This window comes from Salvelinus namaycush, chromosome 2 (genome assembly GCF_016432855.1).
Source record: "Salvelinus namaycush isolate Seneca chromosome 2, SaNama_1.0, whole genome shotgun sequence".
NCBI lineage: Eukaryota > Metazoa > Chordata > Actinopteri > Salmoniformes > Salmonidae > Salvelinus > Salvelinus namaycush.
In genome coordinates, this window is record NC_052308.1 from 11,982,878 (window position 1) to 11,999,337 (window position 16,460).

A 16,460-nucleotide genomic window follows, 5' to 3' on the forward strand; every position below is an offset into this window, starting at 1 on the left:
GGTTTTGGAGCAGCGGCTTCTTCCTTGCTGAGCGGCCTTTCAGGTTATGTCGATATAGGAGTCGTTTTACTGTGGATATAGATACTTTTGTACCTGTTTCCTCAAGCAAGGTCCTTTGCTGTTGTTCTGGGATTGATTTGCACTTTTCGCACCAAAGTACGTTCATCTCTAGGAGACAGAACGTGTCTCCTTCCTGAGCGGTATGATGCCTGCGTGGTCCCATGGTGTTTATACTTGCGTACTATTGTTTGTACAGATGAACGTGGTACCTTCATGTGTTTGGAAATTGCTCCCAAGGATGAACCAGACTTGTGAAGGTTTACAATTTTTTTCTGAGGTCTGGGCTGATTTCTTTAGATTTTCCCATGATGTCAACCAAAGAGGCACTGAGTTTGAAGGTAGGCCTTGAAATACATCCACAGGTACACCTCCAATTGACTCAAATGATGTCAATTAGCCTATCAGAAGCTTCTAAAGCTATGACATCATTTTCTGGAATTTTCTAAGCTGTTTAAAGGCACAGTCAACTTAGTGTATGTAAACTTCTGACCCACTGGAATTGTGATACAGTGAATTATAAGTGAAATAATCTGTCTGTAAACAATTGCTGGAAAAATGACTTGTGTCATGTACAGTAGATGTCCTAACCGACTTGCCAAAATTATAGTTTGTTAACAAGACATTTGTGGAGTGTTTGAAAACCGAGTTTTAATGACTCCAACCTAAGTGTATGTAAACTTCCGACTTCAACAGGTATATACTTATTTACATAAGTATTCAAACCCTTTGGTATGAGACTTGAAAATGAGTTCAGGTGCTCCATTGATCATCCTTGAGATGTTTCTACAACTTGATTGGAGTCCACCTGTGGTAAATTAAGTTGATTGGACATGATTTGGAAGGGCACACACCTGTCTATATAAGGTCGCACAGTTGACAGAGAAAAAACCAAGCCATGAGGTTGAGGAATTGTTCGTAGAGCTCTGAGATGGGATTGTGTCGAGGCAGAAATCTGGGGAAGAGTACTAAAATTGTTCTTCAGCATTGAAAGTCCCCAAGAACACAATGGCCTCCATCCTTCTTAAATGGAAGAAGTTTGGAACCACCAAGACTCTTCCTAGAGCCGGCAGCCCGGCCAAACTTAGCAATCGGGGGAGAAGGTCCTTGGTCAGGGAGGTGACCAAGAACCCTGATGGTCACTCTGACAGAGTTCCTCTTTGGAGATGGGGGAACCTTCCAGAAGGACAACCCTCTCTGCAGCATTCCACCATTTAGGCCTTACGGAAGCCACTCCTCAGTAAAAGCATCATGCTGGGATGTTTTTCAGCAGCAGGGACTGGGAGACTAGTCAGGATCGAGGGAAAGATGAACGGAGCAAAGTATAGAGAGAATCTTGATGAAAACCTGCTCCAGAGTGCTCAGGGCCTCAGACTGGGGCGAAGGTTCACCTTCCAACAGGACAACAACCCTAAGCACACAGCCAAGACAACGCATGAGTGGCTTCGCGACAAGTCTCTGAATGTCCTTGAGTGGCCCAGCCAGAGACCGATCTTGAACCCGATCGAACATCTCTGGAAAGACCTGAAAATAACTGTGCAGCAACGCTCCCCATCCAACCTGACATAGCTTGAGAGGATCTGCAGAGAAGAATTGGATAAACTCCCCAAATACAGGTGTGCCAAGCTTGTAGCGTCATACCCAAGAAGACTCGAGGCTGTAATCACTGCCAAAGGTCCTTCAACAAAGTACTGAGTAAAGGGTCTGAATACTTATGTAAATGTGATATTTCCGTTTTTCATTTTAAATAAATTAGCAAACATTTCTACAAACCAGTTTTTGCTTTGTCGTTATGGGGTATTGTTTGTAGATTGATGAGGGAAAACAACTATTTGATAAATTTTAGAATAAGGCTGTAACCTAACAAAATATGAAAAAAGTCAAGGGGTTTGAATACTTTCCGAAGGCCCTGTATATCTTAAAGCAATGCCTGTGTGCTACCATTTATGGAGCTCAACCTTGAAGGAACTGAGCCTAGACTAGAGCCAAGTAGAATGATGAACAGATCTAATTACTGACACTGTGGAAGGACAGATCAGGCAGAAAGTATCGACTTATATACACTACAGTTCAAAAGTTTGGGGTCACTTAGAAATGCTCTTGTTTTTGAAAGAAAAGCAAAAAATTTGATTTTCTTTCAAAAACAAGGACATTTCTAAGTGACCCCAAACTTTTGAACGGTAGTGTATGTCTACCTCACACACACACACCAAGACTATTATGACAGATAAGAAGAGATGACAGATAAGAATTCTATACCACACATAGTACATACAGTAGATAAACTTCAGTGGCGGTCATTGCTGTTAAAGATGAGGGAGGATTATAACTGTTTTAATGAACATGGCCTTATTTCTATTACAGCATATTGGATGACTGACATTCAAATTCCATTCACCCAGCTCAATGTAACAGCGATAGGTTTAGGCTACTACATGATACTTAAATTCTCCCTGTACCCATCATGAGGTTTCTACAACCTAGCCTATGAATGTAAGTTTCCAACGTAGGTGAACAGGTTGAGAGAATTTGTGGTAATCAAGATGACAGACAGTGACACATTCAATACCACCTTGCACACTCTTGCCTGCATCTAGTTGATCTCGGGTGTAATCAGTAGTCTAACAGTTGCAAACGAGAGTTTCTATTAGACAAATTCAGGTATGTTTATCCACATTTCGTTACATTTGCTTCCATTTAAGAAATGTTTTTCAACAGATTTGGCGTAATGAATACACCCCTGATCAGTAGTGGTGCACGACGACAGGATCTTTGGAGTCGACACCCCACCACTACTGATCACACGTAAGTACAGTTCACTTTCATAGCAGCCACATACAAACAGCTCATTGTATAAATAATCCCTTCTCTCATCTATCTACGCACTCTGCTCCTCTCACCTTTTCCCTTTCGCTTGTGGACTTCAGCGCACAACACATCAGCTGTCTGTGACCAGGCAAAAAAAACTTTTGAAGCCAAACCTTCATATTATGAGCGCTAACCGCTACACACAGCCTACATAATTTTCACGTCATAGTCGACATAGTTACTAGAACAAACGTGTTAGTAAACCTGCTATCATGCAGTACAGTGTAAAGTCAGCAGCCAGCAGTTTAGCAGTTACACCGGTGGGCCTGGGTGGCAATAAAATAATAAAAGCAAAAACGTACAGTACCTTGACTTGGAAGAGTTCCAGTGTCGGATAGCTATAGCCAGCTAGCTAACGTAGCATGCCTCTCTGTTTCAGCCAGTGTCACGCCCTGGCCATAGAGAGGCTTTTATTCTCTATTTTGGTTAGGCCAGGGTGTGACTAGGGTGGGCATTCTAGTGTCTTTATTTCTATGTTTTCTATTTCTTTGTGTTTGGCCGGGTGTGGTTCTCAATCAGAGGCAGCTGTCTATTGTTGTCTCTGATTGAGAACCATACTTAGGTAGCCCTTTTTTCCACCTGTCTTTGTGGAAAGATGATTTTTGTTTAGGGCACATAGCCTTTAGCTTCACGGTTTGTTTTTGTAGTGTTTGTTGTTTTGTTCGGCGTCTTTTTTCCAAATAAAGAGAAAATCCACGCTCACCACGCTGCACCTTGGTCCTCTTCTTTTAACGGCCGTGACAGAACTTCCCACCAAGAACGGACCAAGCAGCGTGGTAAGGAGGAGCAGCGTGTCCAGGATTCATGGACTTGGGAGGAGATCCTGGACGGTAAGGGACCCTGGAGGCAAGCTGGGGAGTATCGGCTGAGTCAGGTTGGAGACCTGAGCCAACTCCCTCCCGTGCTTACCGTGGCGAGCGTCGTACTGGTCAGGCACCGTGTTATGTGGTGGAGCGCACGGTGTCTCCAGTGCGCGTGCACAGCCCAGTGCGCTACCTTCCAGCTCCCCGAATCAGCCGGGCTAGAGTGGGCATCCAGCCAGGTCGGAGGATGCCGGCTCAGCGCATCTGACCGCCAGTACGTCTCTACGGCCCGGGATATCCTGCGCCGGCTCTGCGCACTGTGTCTCCGGTGCGTTTGCACAGCCCAGTGCGTCCTGTGCCTGCGCCCCGCATCTGCAGGGCGAAAATAACCATCCAGCCAGGACAGGTTGTGCAGGCTCTACGCTCAAGACCTCCAGTGCGCCTCCACGGCCCAGTGTATCCGGTGCCTCTGCCTAGGACAGGGCCTGTATGTCTCTCCAGCCTGGTGAGTCCTGTGCCTGCGCCTAGAACTAATCCTCCCGTATGTCTCCCAAGCCTGGTGAGCCCTGTGGCATCTCAACGTACCAGACTGCCCATACGTCTCCTCCCTCCAGTAATGATCCATGGCACGAAGCCTCCAGTGATGATCCATGGCACGAAGCCTCCAGTGATGATCCATGGCAAGAAGCCTCCAGTGATGATCCATGGCAAAAAGCCTCCAGTGATGATCCATGGCAAAAAGCCTCCAGTGATGATCCAGGGCAAGAAGCCTCCAGTGATGATCCATGGCACGAAGCCTCCAGTCCGGAGCCTCAAGCGACGTTCTCCAGTCCGGAGCCTCCAGCGACGGCCTCCAGTCCGGAGCCCGCAACGAGGGTGCCCAGTCCGGGGCCCGCAACGAGGGTTCCCAGTCCGGGGCCCACAACGAGGGTTCCCAGTCCGGGGCCCGCAACGAGGGTGCCCAGTCCGGGGCCCGCAACGAGGGTGCCCAGTCCGGGGCCCGCAACGAGGGTGCCCAGTCAGGGGCCCGCAATGAGGGTGCCCAGTCCAGGGCCCGCTACAAGGGTGCCCAGTCCGGGGCCCGCTACGAGGGTCCCCAGTTCGGGGTCGGCGGCGAGGGTCCCCGCACCAGAGGTGCCGCCAGAGGCGGAGGGGGGTTTACGTCCCGCACCAGAGCCACCGCCGTAAAGGAAGCCCACCCGGACCCCTTTAGAGTCAGGTTTTGCGGCCGGAGTCAGCACCTTTGGGGGGGTACTGTCAGAGGGTGAGAACCATGATGAGCCTCCTCAGTTTTGTATTGAAGTCAATGTACCCAGAGGAGGACAGAAGCTAGCTGTCCTCCGGCTACACCATTGTGCTACCCTATAGAGTGCTGCTGAGGCTACTGTAGACCTTCATTGCAAAACAGTGTGTTTTAATCAATTGTTTGATGACGTGAATATATTTAGTTTTTATTTAGTTTTCTCTAAAAAAGGATAACATTTGACATTTTATTTGATTATTCTTCTGAAATTCACTGAGGAGATTGGTCCTCCCCTTCCTCCTCTGAGGAGCCTTCACTGATAAACATATGGGGCATACCAGACGCATTTAGGTCAGATACATGTTTTAAAGGGATTGACTGATCGAGTGTTGAGTGATAAACTGATAGTAGGAATAGCAAGGTAGTACAGTAAGGGCAGGACTCAGGTAGGAATAGCAAGGTAGACCAGTTGGGTATGACTCAGGTAGGACATTAGGGTAGGACTCAGGTAGGACAGTAGGGTATGACTCAGGTAGGAAAATAGGGTATAACTCAGGTAAGACAGTAAGGTAGAACTCAGGTAGGACTAGCAGGGTAGGACAGTAGGGTATGACTCAGGTAGGACTAGCAGGGTAGGACAGTAGGGTATGACTCAGGTAGGACAGTAGAATAGGACTCATAGGACAGTAGGGTAGGACTCAGGTAGGAAAGTATGGTACAACTCAGCTAGGACCAGCAGGGTAGGACAGTAGGGTAGGACTCAGGTAGGACTAGCAAGGAAGGAAAGTAAGGTATGACTATGGTAGGACAGTAGGATAGGATAGGAGGGTAGGACTCAGGTAGTACTATCAGGGTAGGACTCAGCTAGGACTGTAGGGTAGGAGAGCGAGGTAGGGCTCAGGAAGGACTAGCAGGGTAATAGGTGAGCACCACAGGGTTCCCCCTGACCTTGTAAGGCCTCCTTGACGCGGTCCAGCTCCTGCTCCTTGTCTCCCATCTGCACGCGGAGCTCAGTGTCAGAGAGGAGGTGGGAGGAGCAGCCTCCTTGGCCCTGGGTCTCCTCCAGGTCCTTACTCAACATGTCCTTCATCTGCCGTAACAGGTGCACCTCTTCCTGCAGCTGGGCCACCTCCTCACGCAGCAACACTAGAGAGAGAGAGAGAGAGAGAGAGAGAGAGAGAGAGAGAGAGAGAGAGAGAGAGAGAGAGAGAGAGAGAGAGAGAGAGAGAGAGAGAGAGAGAGAGAGAGAGAGAGAGAGAGAGAGAGAGAGAGAGAGAGAGAGAGAGAGAGAGAGAGAGAGAGAGAGAGAGAGAGAGAGAGAGAGAGAGAGAGAGAGAGAGAGAGAGAGAGAGAGAGAGAGAGAGAGAGAGAGAGATGAAATAATGAGGAAGGGGTGGGGAAGGAAGAATGGAGAGGGAGAGTAAGGGAGAGATCAGTTGAGAAAATAGGGAGTAAGGACAACGAGATGGAGAATTATAATGAAAATTAAGGATGGAGAAGGAGAAGGGAAGAGTAGAAAGACAGGCAGACAGAGAATAAGTGATGGGGGTGGTGAGAGTTGTGAAAGTCAACAGGAAAACATTGAGAAGGAAGAGGAGTGAGGTGTGTAACAGGGTTACAAAGGGGAGAGGAGGTGTGTAACAAGGTTACAAAGGGGAGAGGAGGTGTGTAACAGGGTTACAAAGGGGAGAGGAGGTGTGTAACAGGGTTACAAAGGGGAGAGGAGGTGTGTAACAGGGTTACAAAGGGGAGAGGAGGTGTGTAACAGGGTTACAAAGGGAGAGGAGGCAGGTGTGTAACATGGTTACAAAGGGAGAGGAGGGAGGTGTGTAACATGGTTACAAAGGGAGAGGAGGGAGGTGTGTAACATGGTTACAAAGGGAGAGGAGGGAGGTGTGTAACATGGTTACAAAGGGAGAGGAGGGAGGTGTGTAACAGGGTTACAAAGGGGAGAGGAGGTGTGTAACAGGGTTACAAAGGGAGAGGAGGGAGGTGTGTAACAGGGTTACAAAGGGAGAGGAGGGAGGTGTGTAACAGGGTTACAAAGGGAGCGGAGCAGAAACAGTGTGAGTACGAAGCATAAGAAAATATTTAGAGTGGAAAACCCACAGCAACACCTCCCACTGGGTACACACCGGTTGAATGAATGTTTTTTTTCACGTCATTCCAATTAAATTACGTTGAACCAATGTGGAATAGACGTTGAATTGATGTCTGTGCCCAGTGGGATTCACGAGTACACACTCGTTATGCACGCACGCACGCACGCACGCGCGCACGCACGCACACACACACACACACACACACACACACACACACACACACACACACACACACACACACACACACACACACACACACACACACACACACACACACACACACACACACACACACACACACACACACACACACACACACACACAACAGTACTCACTCACAGCAGGCTGTAAGCTGAAGCCATGGGTGATGAGCGATAGAGGTAGACGAGGAGTGACAGTGTCAGGACAAATTGGCAGGGCTGCAGAGCCAGTGAGAGACAGTAGTTTGATAAGACTCTATAAAAAATATATATCTGTAATGCAAGCTCCGTGCCTTTCCACTGACAAACTGCGTCACAGTCCTCTGGGAGCAAGGGACTTAGAGCGATAAACAAGAGCAGGAAACCAAGGATACAACACAGAGAATCCGAAGACAGTAATTGGCACTGTATCTCCTAATACACAAGCACATTTACCAAGGCAAGAAACGCTGAACACAAAGATCCTGAACTGAACAGAGGAGTCAAGGCCTCCATTTCATAAGATACAAGGAATCGACTAGCTGAGGTTAGTTTAGAGCTTCTATTTCACCCCAGTAAGGGCCGGGCCGCACACCACAACAAAGACATTAACTTGTCATAATGAGTTATATTTTCACACTAAAGATTCTAGAATATATACAGTATCATGGTTCAAAACAATACACAATGTTTGTATGACTGAGCAGAAGTTATACCAACAGCAGAAATCAGCAGCCAAAACACTTCCAGCCCTAAGCAGGGTAGGGAACAGGGCTGGTTGGTACCTGGGAGACAGCATGTAAAAATCAGACAGTTTTGGCCACTATCCTTCCTCTAGTCAAAGATATCCAAGGGCATTGACAAGGCCTGAGAGCCGCAGTGTGTTCTGGCATTCATACTGTACTTGATGTACATTACACAGATAGGTGCTACGCATTGGTTGTGTACAGTAACTGAACCAGGAGATTGACTTGGCACTCGGGGATGTTGCATGACGATAGATAATAAATATTTCAAAACTTCACTGGCAAGTCTTCTCCGGTATGAGGGTGTAGGGGAGCTGTGTGCGAACAGAGAAAGAGTGTGTGTCAGGGCCTGTAGCCAGACGACGTGGGGCTGCAGAGACCCAGATAAGAGAGAAAGGGACAGTCCATCGGTCACTGTCGACTCTGGCTGTGGAGAGACGCACTAGGCAGCAACTCTGTATTGTACATGGCATAAGGAGGTAGTATCCTGGAGAGAGCAATCTTTCACAGCCTTCTTGCCGGCTAAATCCACTTATTCATCTGTTTACCTACAGGCTTTCTTATTTGTTGCAGGCGAGCCCAGCTGCCGTCTTTGTTAGCTGTGTAGAGCAGAGCAGCCAGACACAAGTAGAAGTATGCATCCCAGGCAGTTATGTGCTTTTCAGATGAACTGCAGTCGTAGTTTCAAGTGTTATTGTCACGTGCAGTACAGTGCCTTGCAAATTCCAAACCCAACAATGCAGTAATCAATATCAATGTAGTACCAAAAATAACACAAGGTAAAACAAAAACATGAAAATAAGAATAGTAACTGTGCTGTTATAGTTAACTGTAGAATTAACTGTTCTGTTAGAGTAATCTGTGATACTAACTGTTCTGTTATAGTAATCTGTGGTACTAACTGTGCTGTTAGAGTAATCTGTGGTACTAACTGTGCTGTTAGAGTAATCTGTGTTATTAACTGTTCTGTTAGAGTAATCTGTGATACTAACTGTACTGTTATAGTAATCTGTGGTACTAACTGTGCTGTTATAGTAATCTGTGATACTAACTGTGCTGTTATAGTAATCTGTGATACTACCTGTGCTGTTATAGTAATCTGTGATACTAACTGTGCTGTTATAGTAATCTGTGGTACTAACTGTGCTGTTATAGTAATCTGTGGTACTAACTGTGCTGTTATAGTAATCTGTGGTACTAACTGTGCTGTTATAGTAATCTGTGATACTAACTGTACTGTTATAGTAATCTGTGGTACGAACTGTGCTGTTAGAGTAATCTGTGTTATTAACTGTTCTGTTAGAGTAATCTGTGATACTAACTGTACTGTTCTAGTAATCTGTAGAATTAACTGTTCTGTTAGAGTAATCTGTAGAATTAACTGTTCTGTTAGAGTAATATGTGGTACTAACTGTACTGTTCTAGTAATCTGTAGAATGAACTGTTCTGTTAGAGTAATCTGTGATACTAACTGTACTGCTATTGTAATCTGTAGAATTAACTGTTCTGTTAGAGTAATCTGAGATACTAACTGTACTGTTCTAGTAATCTGTAGAATTAACTGTTCTGTTAGAGTAATCAGTGATACTAACTGTGCTGTTATAGTAATCTGTGGTATTAACTGTGCTGTTAGTAATCTGTGGTACTAACTGTGCTGTTAGATTAATCTGTGGTACTAACTGTGCTGTTAGAGTAATCTGTGGTATTAACTGTGCTGTTAGAGTAATCTGTGGTATTAACTGTGCTGTTATAGTAATATGTGGTACTAACTGGGCTGTTAGAGTAATCTGTGCCACTAACTGTGCTGTTATAGTAATCTGTGGTACTAACTGTGCTGTTATAGTAATCTGTGGTATTAACGGTGCTGTTAGAGTAATATGTGGTACTAACCATGCTGTTATAGTAATCTGTGGTAGTAACTGCGCTGTTAGAGTAATATGTGGTACTAACTGTGCTGTTATAGTAATCTGTGGTAGTAACTGCGCTGTTAGAGTAATCTGTGATACTAACTGTGCTACTATAGTAATCTGTTGTACCAACTGTGCTGTTATAGTAATCTGTGGTATTAACTGTGCTTTTAGAGTAATATGTGGTACTAACTGTGCTACTATAGTAATATGTGGTACCAACTGTGCTTTTATAGTAATCTGTGGTATTAACTGTGCAGTTATAGTAATCTGTGGTATTAACTGCGCTGTTAGAGTAATATGTGGTACTAACTGTGCTACTATAGTAATCTGTGGTACCAACTGTGCTGTTATAGTAATATGTGGTACTAACTGTGCTGTTATAGTAATCTGTGTTAGTATCAGGGTTGCTAATGTGGAAGATAAAAATAATAATAATACAAAATGTGAATAATCTTATTCCCATAGGTTATAGTACATGCAGTCATGGTATAACCTTCCATACAATGGAGAGTGTATAACAAATAACAAAGAACAAACAGCAAAAACATATACATGATCAAATACAAATCTTAGAATCAACTATTAAAGACTACCGGAACCCACTGGATTCTCCAATTACCTTGAATGAACTACAGGACAAAATAAAAACCCTCTAACCCAAAAAGGCCTGTGGTGTTGATGGTATCCTCAATGAAATGATCAAATATACAGACAACAAAATCCAATTGGCTATACCAAAACTCTTTAACATCATCCTTAGCTCTGGCATCTTCCCCAATATTTGGAACCAAGGACTGATCACCCCAATCCACAAAAGTGGAGACAAACTTGACCTCAATAACTACCGTGGGATATGCGTCAACAGCAACTATGGAAAAATCCGCTTCATTATCATTAACAGCAGACTGTCACGATCGTCATAATAACTGGACCAAAGCGCAGCGTGATCTGGGTTCCACATCTTTATTTCTATGGGAACCTCAAAGCAAAACAAAACAATAAACGAACAGAACGCAATGTGAAGCTACAATAATGCTCACAGGCAACTATACATAGTCAAGATCCCACAAAGCACAATGGGGAAATGGCTACCTAAATATGATCCCCCAATCAGAGACAACGATAAACAGTTGCCTCTGATTGGGAACCATACCAGGCCAACATAGATATATAATTCCCCTAGATAACCCACCCTTAATCACACCCCGACCTAACCAACATAGAGAATAAACATCTCTCTATGGTCAGGGCGTGACACAGACTCGTACATTTCCTCAATGAAAACAATGTACTGAGCAAATGTCAAATTGTCTTTTTAACAAATTATCGTATGACAGATCACGTATTTACCCTGCAAACCCTAAATGACAAACAAACAAACCAAAACAAAGGCAAAGTCTTCTCATGCTTTGTTGATTTCAAAAAAGCCTTCAACTCAATTTGGCATGAGGGTCTGCTATACAAATTGACCGAAAGTGGTGTTGGGGAAAAAACATACAACATTATAAAATCCATGTACACAAACAACAAGTGTGCGGTTAAAAAAGGCAAAAAACACACACATTTCTTCATACAGGGCCGTGGGGTGAGACAGGGATGCAGCTTAAGCCCCACCCTCTTCAACATATATATCAATGAATTGGCGAGGGCACTAGAAAAGTCTGCAGCACCCGGCCTCACCCTACTAGAATCTGAAGTCAAATGTCTACTGTTTGCTGATGATCTGGTGCTTCTGTCACCAACCAAGGAGGGCCTCCAACAGCACCTAGATCTTCTGCACAGATTCTGCCAGACCTGGGCCGTGACAGTAAATCTCAGTAAAACCAAAATAATGTTCCAAAAAAGATCCAGTCGCCAGGACCACAAATACAAATTCCATCTAGACACCGTTGCCCTAGAGCACACTAAAAACGATACATACCTCAGCCTAAACATCAGCGCCACAGGTAACTTCTACAAAGCTGTGAACGATCTGAAAGACAAGGCAAGAAGGGCATTCTATGCCATCAAAAGGAACATAAAATTCGACATACCAATTAGGATCTGGCAAAAAATACTTGAATCAGTTATAGAACCCATTGCCCTTTATGGTTGTGAGGTCTGGGGTCTGCTCACCAACCAATAATTCACAAAATGGGACAAACACTAAATTAAGACTGCATGCAGAATTCTGCAAAAATATCCTCCATGTAAAACGTAGAACACAAAATAATGCATGCAGAGCAGAATTAGGCCGTTACCCGCTAATTATCAAAATCCAGAAAATAGCTGTTAAATTCTACACCCACCTAAAAGGAAGCAATTCCCAAACCTTCCATAACAATTAATCACCTACAGAGAGATGAACCTGGAGAAGAGTCCCCAAAGCAAGCTGGTCCTGGGGCTCTGTTCACAAACACAAACACACCCCACAGAGCCCCAGGACAGCAGCACAATTAGACCCAAGCAAATCATGAGAAAACAAAAAGATAATTACTTGACACATTGGAAAGTATTAACAGAAAAACAGAGCAAACTAGAATGCTATTTGGCCCTAAACAGAGAGTACACAGTGGCAGAATACCTGACCACTGTGACTGACTCAAACTTAAGGAAAGCTTTGACTATGTACAGACTCAGTGAGCATAGTCTTGCTATTGAGAAAGGCCGCCGTAGGCAGACCTGGCTCTCAAGAGAAGACAGGCTATGTGCACACTGCCCACAAAATGAGATGGGAACTGAGCTGCACTTCCTAACCTCCTGCCCAATGTATGACCATATTAGAGACACATATTTCCCTCAGATTACACAGATCCACAGAGAATTCGAAAACAAACCCGATTTTAATAAACTCCCATATCTACTGGGTGAAATACCACAGTGTGTAATCACAGAGCAAGATTTTTGACCTGTTGCCACAAGAAAAGGTCAACCAGTGAAGAACAAACAACATTGAAAATACAACCCATATTTATGCTTATTTATTTTCCCTTTTGTACTTTAACCATTTGTACATCGTTACAACCCTGTAAAAATATACATAGTATGACATTTGTAATGTCTTTATTCTTTTGGAACTTCTGTGAGTGTAATGTTTACTGTTAATTTTTATTGTTTATTTCACTTTGCATATTATCTACTTCACTTGCTTTGGCAATGTTAACATATGTTTCCCATGCCAATAAAGCCCCTTGAATTGAATAGTGTTTTAGGACAGTTTAACTCTAAATCTGATGTCATATATGTGTATTATGATAATGATCATGTAGAATTATATGTATGGGTAAGTAGGCTACTTGAAGGAAATTGTCATTATCACCAGCGTTGTAGAGTGTATGCATCTGCACCAACTATAGCAGAGCAGTTGGATCAGAGCCATCCAACGTGACTCAACATAAGAAAGACAGACACATGGTGAGCACTCAGAGATTCTCTAGATACTGTGGGAACAGAACAGAGGGTGATTTAAGCACAAGCAATCAGCACCATGATTCCCTCAAATACACTTTTCCATTGATCCTGCCATTACTCCCCCACTGTCAGCTCTGAGCTGCATAATCACTCCTTTTTTAGGTTCCCTTGCCTCCCTCCCTGCCTGCCTTAAAGTCAGGATGAAATTAAGGCAAGGCAAAGCAAAACCTTTAGAATCTTCTTTATTTTCCCCCAGAGACAACGTGGCCATTTCAGTGTGGAAAAGCCAGTTGGCAGGGACATCATCAGAAGAAAAGAGGCTACACGTCGTGTCGTACTGGACACTTAAACCACACTGAGGGCTGTCAACTGAGGCCTGTCAACTGAGGGCGGTCAACTGAGGGCTGTCAACTGAGGCCTGTCAACTGAGGGCTGTCAACTGAGGGCTGTCAACTGAGGGCTGTAAACTGAGGCCTGTCAACTGAGGGCTGTCAACTGAGGGCTGTCAACTGAGGGCTGTCAACTGAGGGCTGTCAACTGAGGGCTGTCAACTGAGGCCTGTCAACTGAGGGCTGTCAACTGAGGGCTGTCAACTGAGGGCTGTCAACTGAGGCCTGTCAACTGAGGGCTGTCAACTGAGGGCTGTCAACTGAGGGCTGTCAACTGAGGGCTGTCAACTGAGGGCTGTCAACTGAGGGCTGTCAACTGAGGGCTGTCAACTCAGGGCTGTCAACTGAGGGCTGTCAACTGAGGGCTGTCAACTGAGGGCTGTCAACTGAGGGCTGTCAACTGAGGGCTGTGAGAGGGAGTGTGTTTGTGGGGTCAGTTGGGTTTTTTGTAAAGACATGCAAAGCATGAAATGATTTATGTCTGTTTGTCTCTTCTCACACAATACACAGGCACACATGAGGGACAAGCCTCAGAGGTAATCTTTTAGTATACACTATTGAAGAATAAGCCAAAATAAATTGTATGTACTTTACTGGCCATAATGTGCCCTGGCCGGTTGACAATCCCATTTGTATTTGTATTTATTATGGATCCCCATTAGTTCCTGCCAAGGCAGCAGCTATTCTTCCTGGGGTCCAGCAAAATTAAGGCAGTTATACAATTTAAAAACCATTACAATAAATTTTACAACAGATTTGACAAAACAATAAGTGCCCTCAGGCCCCTACTTTACTACCACATATATACAACACAAAATCCATGTGTATGTGTGTGTATAGTGCACCCATTGCATTGTTGTTGTTGTTGTTGTTGTTGTCATCGTCTTCCTGACTCCAGTCTTAGTCTTAGCACCACCAGTAGACAGGGAGCATGCCTGTTCCATTAGCTACCTCGCTGAGGAGAGAAGGTCACCAGTCTCTTCACTCAATTACTCCAGTCTGAGCCATGCCTCCCTCCATTAGAGTGTCTAGCATCAGGGCTGCTCTGACCAGGCCATCAACCTGTCCTCTTCTTTCTCTCCCTGGCTTCTCCAATCAGACACAGAGAGAGACGGGACACAGCTTACTGAACAGACAGGTCTCGTGGCTAAAAGAGGGCTGGGGCCAGAGGTATTAACTACTGTAGATGACTACCTGTGCTGTGAGTTTGATACGAGTGTCAAACACATTCTTGACAGCAGCCATCTGCTCTACTTCTATGTAGCATGCTGTGTAGGAATTTCTGGGCAGGTGTCACCCACCATCCTTCCTTGGCCTACATGTGTTACTATGCTGGAGGCTATGATCATATGGCAACTCCTCTCCCTGTGCCAGGTAGCCACATCACTGACCGGAGTGACATCAAATATGTCCTACAAATATGTCCTACTGTCCTAACTGAGAGGACCTGTACTCTTGCACAGACACGACACCTCCAATACAGTGTGAAACTGTCCATTACCCAGTGGTTAATGTGTGCAGACCTCTATTTCATCTTAATAAGCATCTCCACGGACCCTGTTAGATTGACGCGGTATGACAATTAATTATTTGCCTCTCTGCCTGCAATATTCAGTGTAATAAATGTACTATGTTATGTTCCTCGGGTTTGTTATAGCAGGGAATTAGTCAGCCAACAACAGGGAGAAAGAGCTTACATGATTAGGCAAACCGTGGTCCTTTCAAAATATAATAACCAAACTCAGATATTGTATTAATAATTTTTTTACATTTACATTTTCAAACACTTCACATTATTCTTGCAGTACTAACAGTGCACCTAACAGCATTATTGACCTTGGAAAATACTATTTAACATACCCATTTACACACACTGCATGGGCCGCTTTCTCTAATTGAGAGACAGTGTGGGTACTGCAGGATGGAAGACAGCTCAGGGTGGTTAGAGCTGGTAAGAGTCTACTTTAGTTAATATATATAACAAAGTACACTGAAAAAAAATATAAACGCAACATGTAAAGTGTTGCTCCCATGTTTCCTGATCTGAAATTAAAGATCCCCAAAATTTGGCATAAGCACAAAAAGCTTATTTCTCTAAAATGTTGGGCTGAAATTTGTTTACATCCCTGTTAGTGAGAATTTATTTTGCCAGACAATCAATCTACCTTGTGTGGCTCAATTGGTAGACCATGGTGCTTGCAATGCCAAGGTTGTGGGTTTGATTCCCACGTGGGACCAGTGTGAAAAAAGGTATGCTTTCGATAAGAGCATCTGCTAAATGACACATTTTTTGAATGTATGGCATATCAAGAAGCTGATTAAACTAAATGAACATTACACAGGTGCACCTTGTGCTGGGGACAATAAAATACCACTCTAAAATGTGCAATTTTTCACCCAAAACAATGTTTTGAGGGAGCGTGCAATTGACATGCTGACTGCAGGAATATTCACCAGAGCTGTTACCAGAGAATTTAATGCTAATTTCTCTACCATAAGCCACCTCCAACGTCATTTTAGAGAATTTGACAGTACATTCAACTGGCCTCACAACCTCAGACCACGTTTAACCACACCAGCCCAGGACCTCCATATCTGGCTTCTTCACCTGCGGGATCGTTTGAGACCAGCTACCTGGACACCTGATGAAACTGTGGGTTTGCACAACCAAAGAATTTCTGCACAAACTGTCAGAAACCGTCTCAGGGAAGCTGATCTACGTGCTCGTCGTCCTCACCAGGGTCTTGACCTGACTGCAGTTTGGCATCGTAAC

General features: G+C 44.5%; 1 protein-coding gene across 1 annotated transcript in view; it reads right to left on the bottom strand.

Annotated features, from left to right (window-relative positions):
• The window catches only part of LOC120024459 (kazrin-like), a 160,710-nt gene that overhangs the window by 14,865 nt on the left and 129,385 nt on the right, over positions 1-16,460 (bottom strand). The window contains exon 4 of the mRNA XM_038968711.1: positions 5,920-6,117. Coding sequence (XP_038824639.1) covers positions 5,920-6,117 — 198 coding nt within the window. The remainder of the gene's footprint in view (positions 1-5,919; positions 6,118-16,460) is intronic.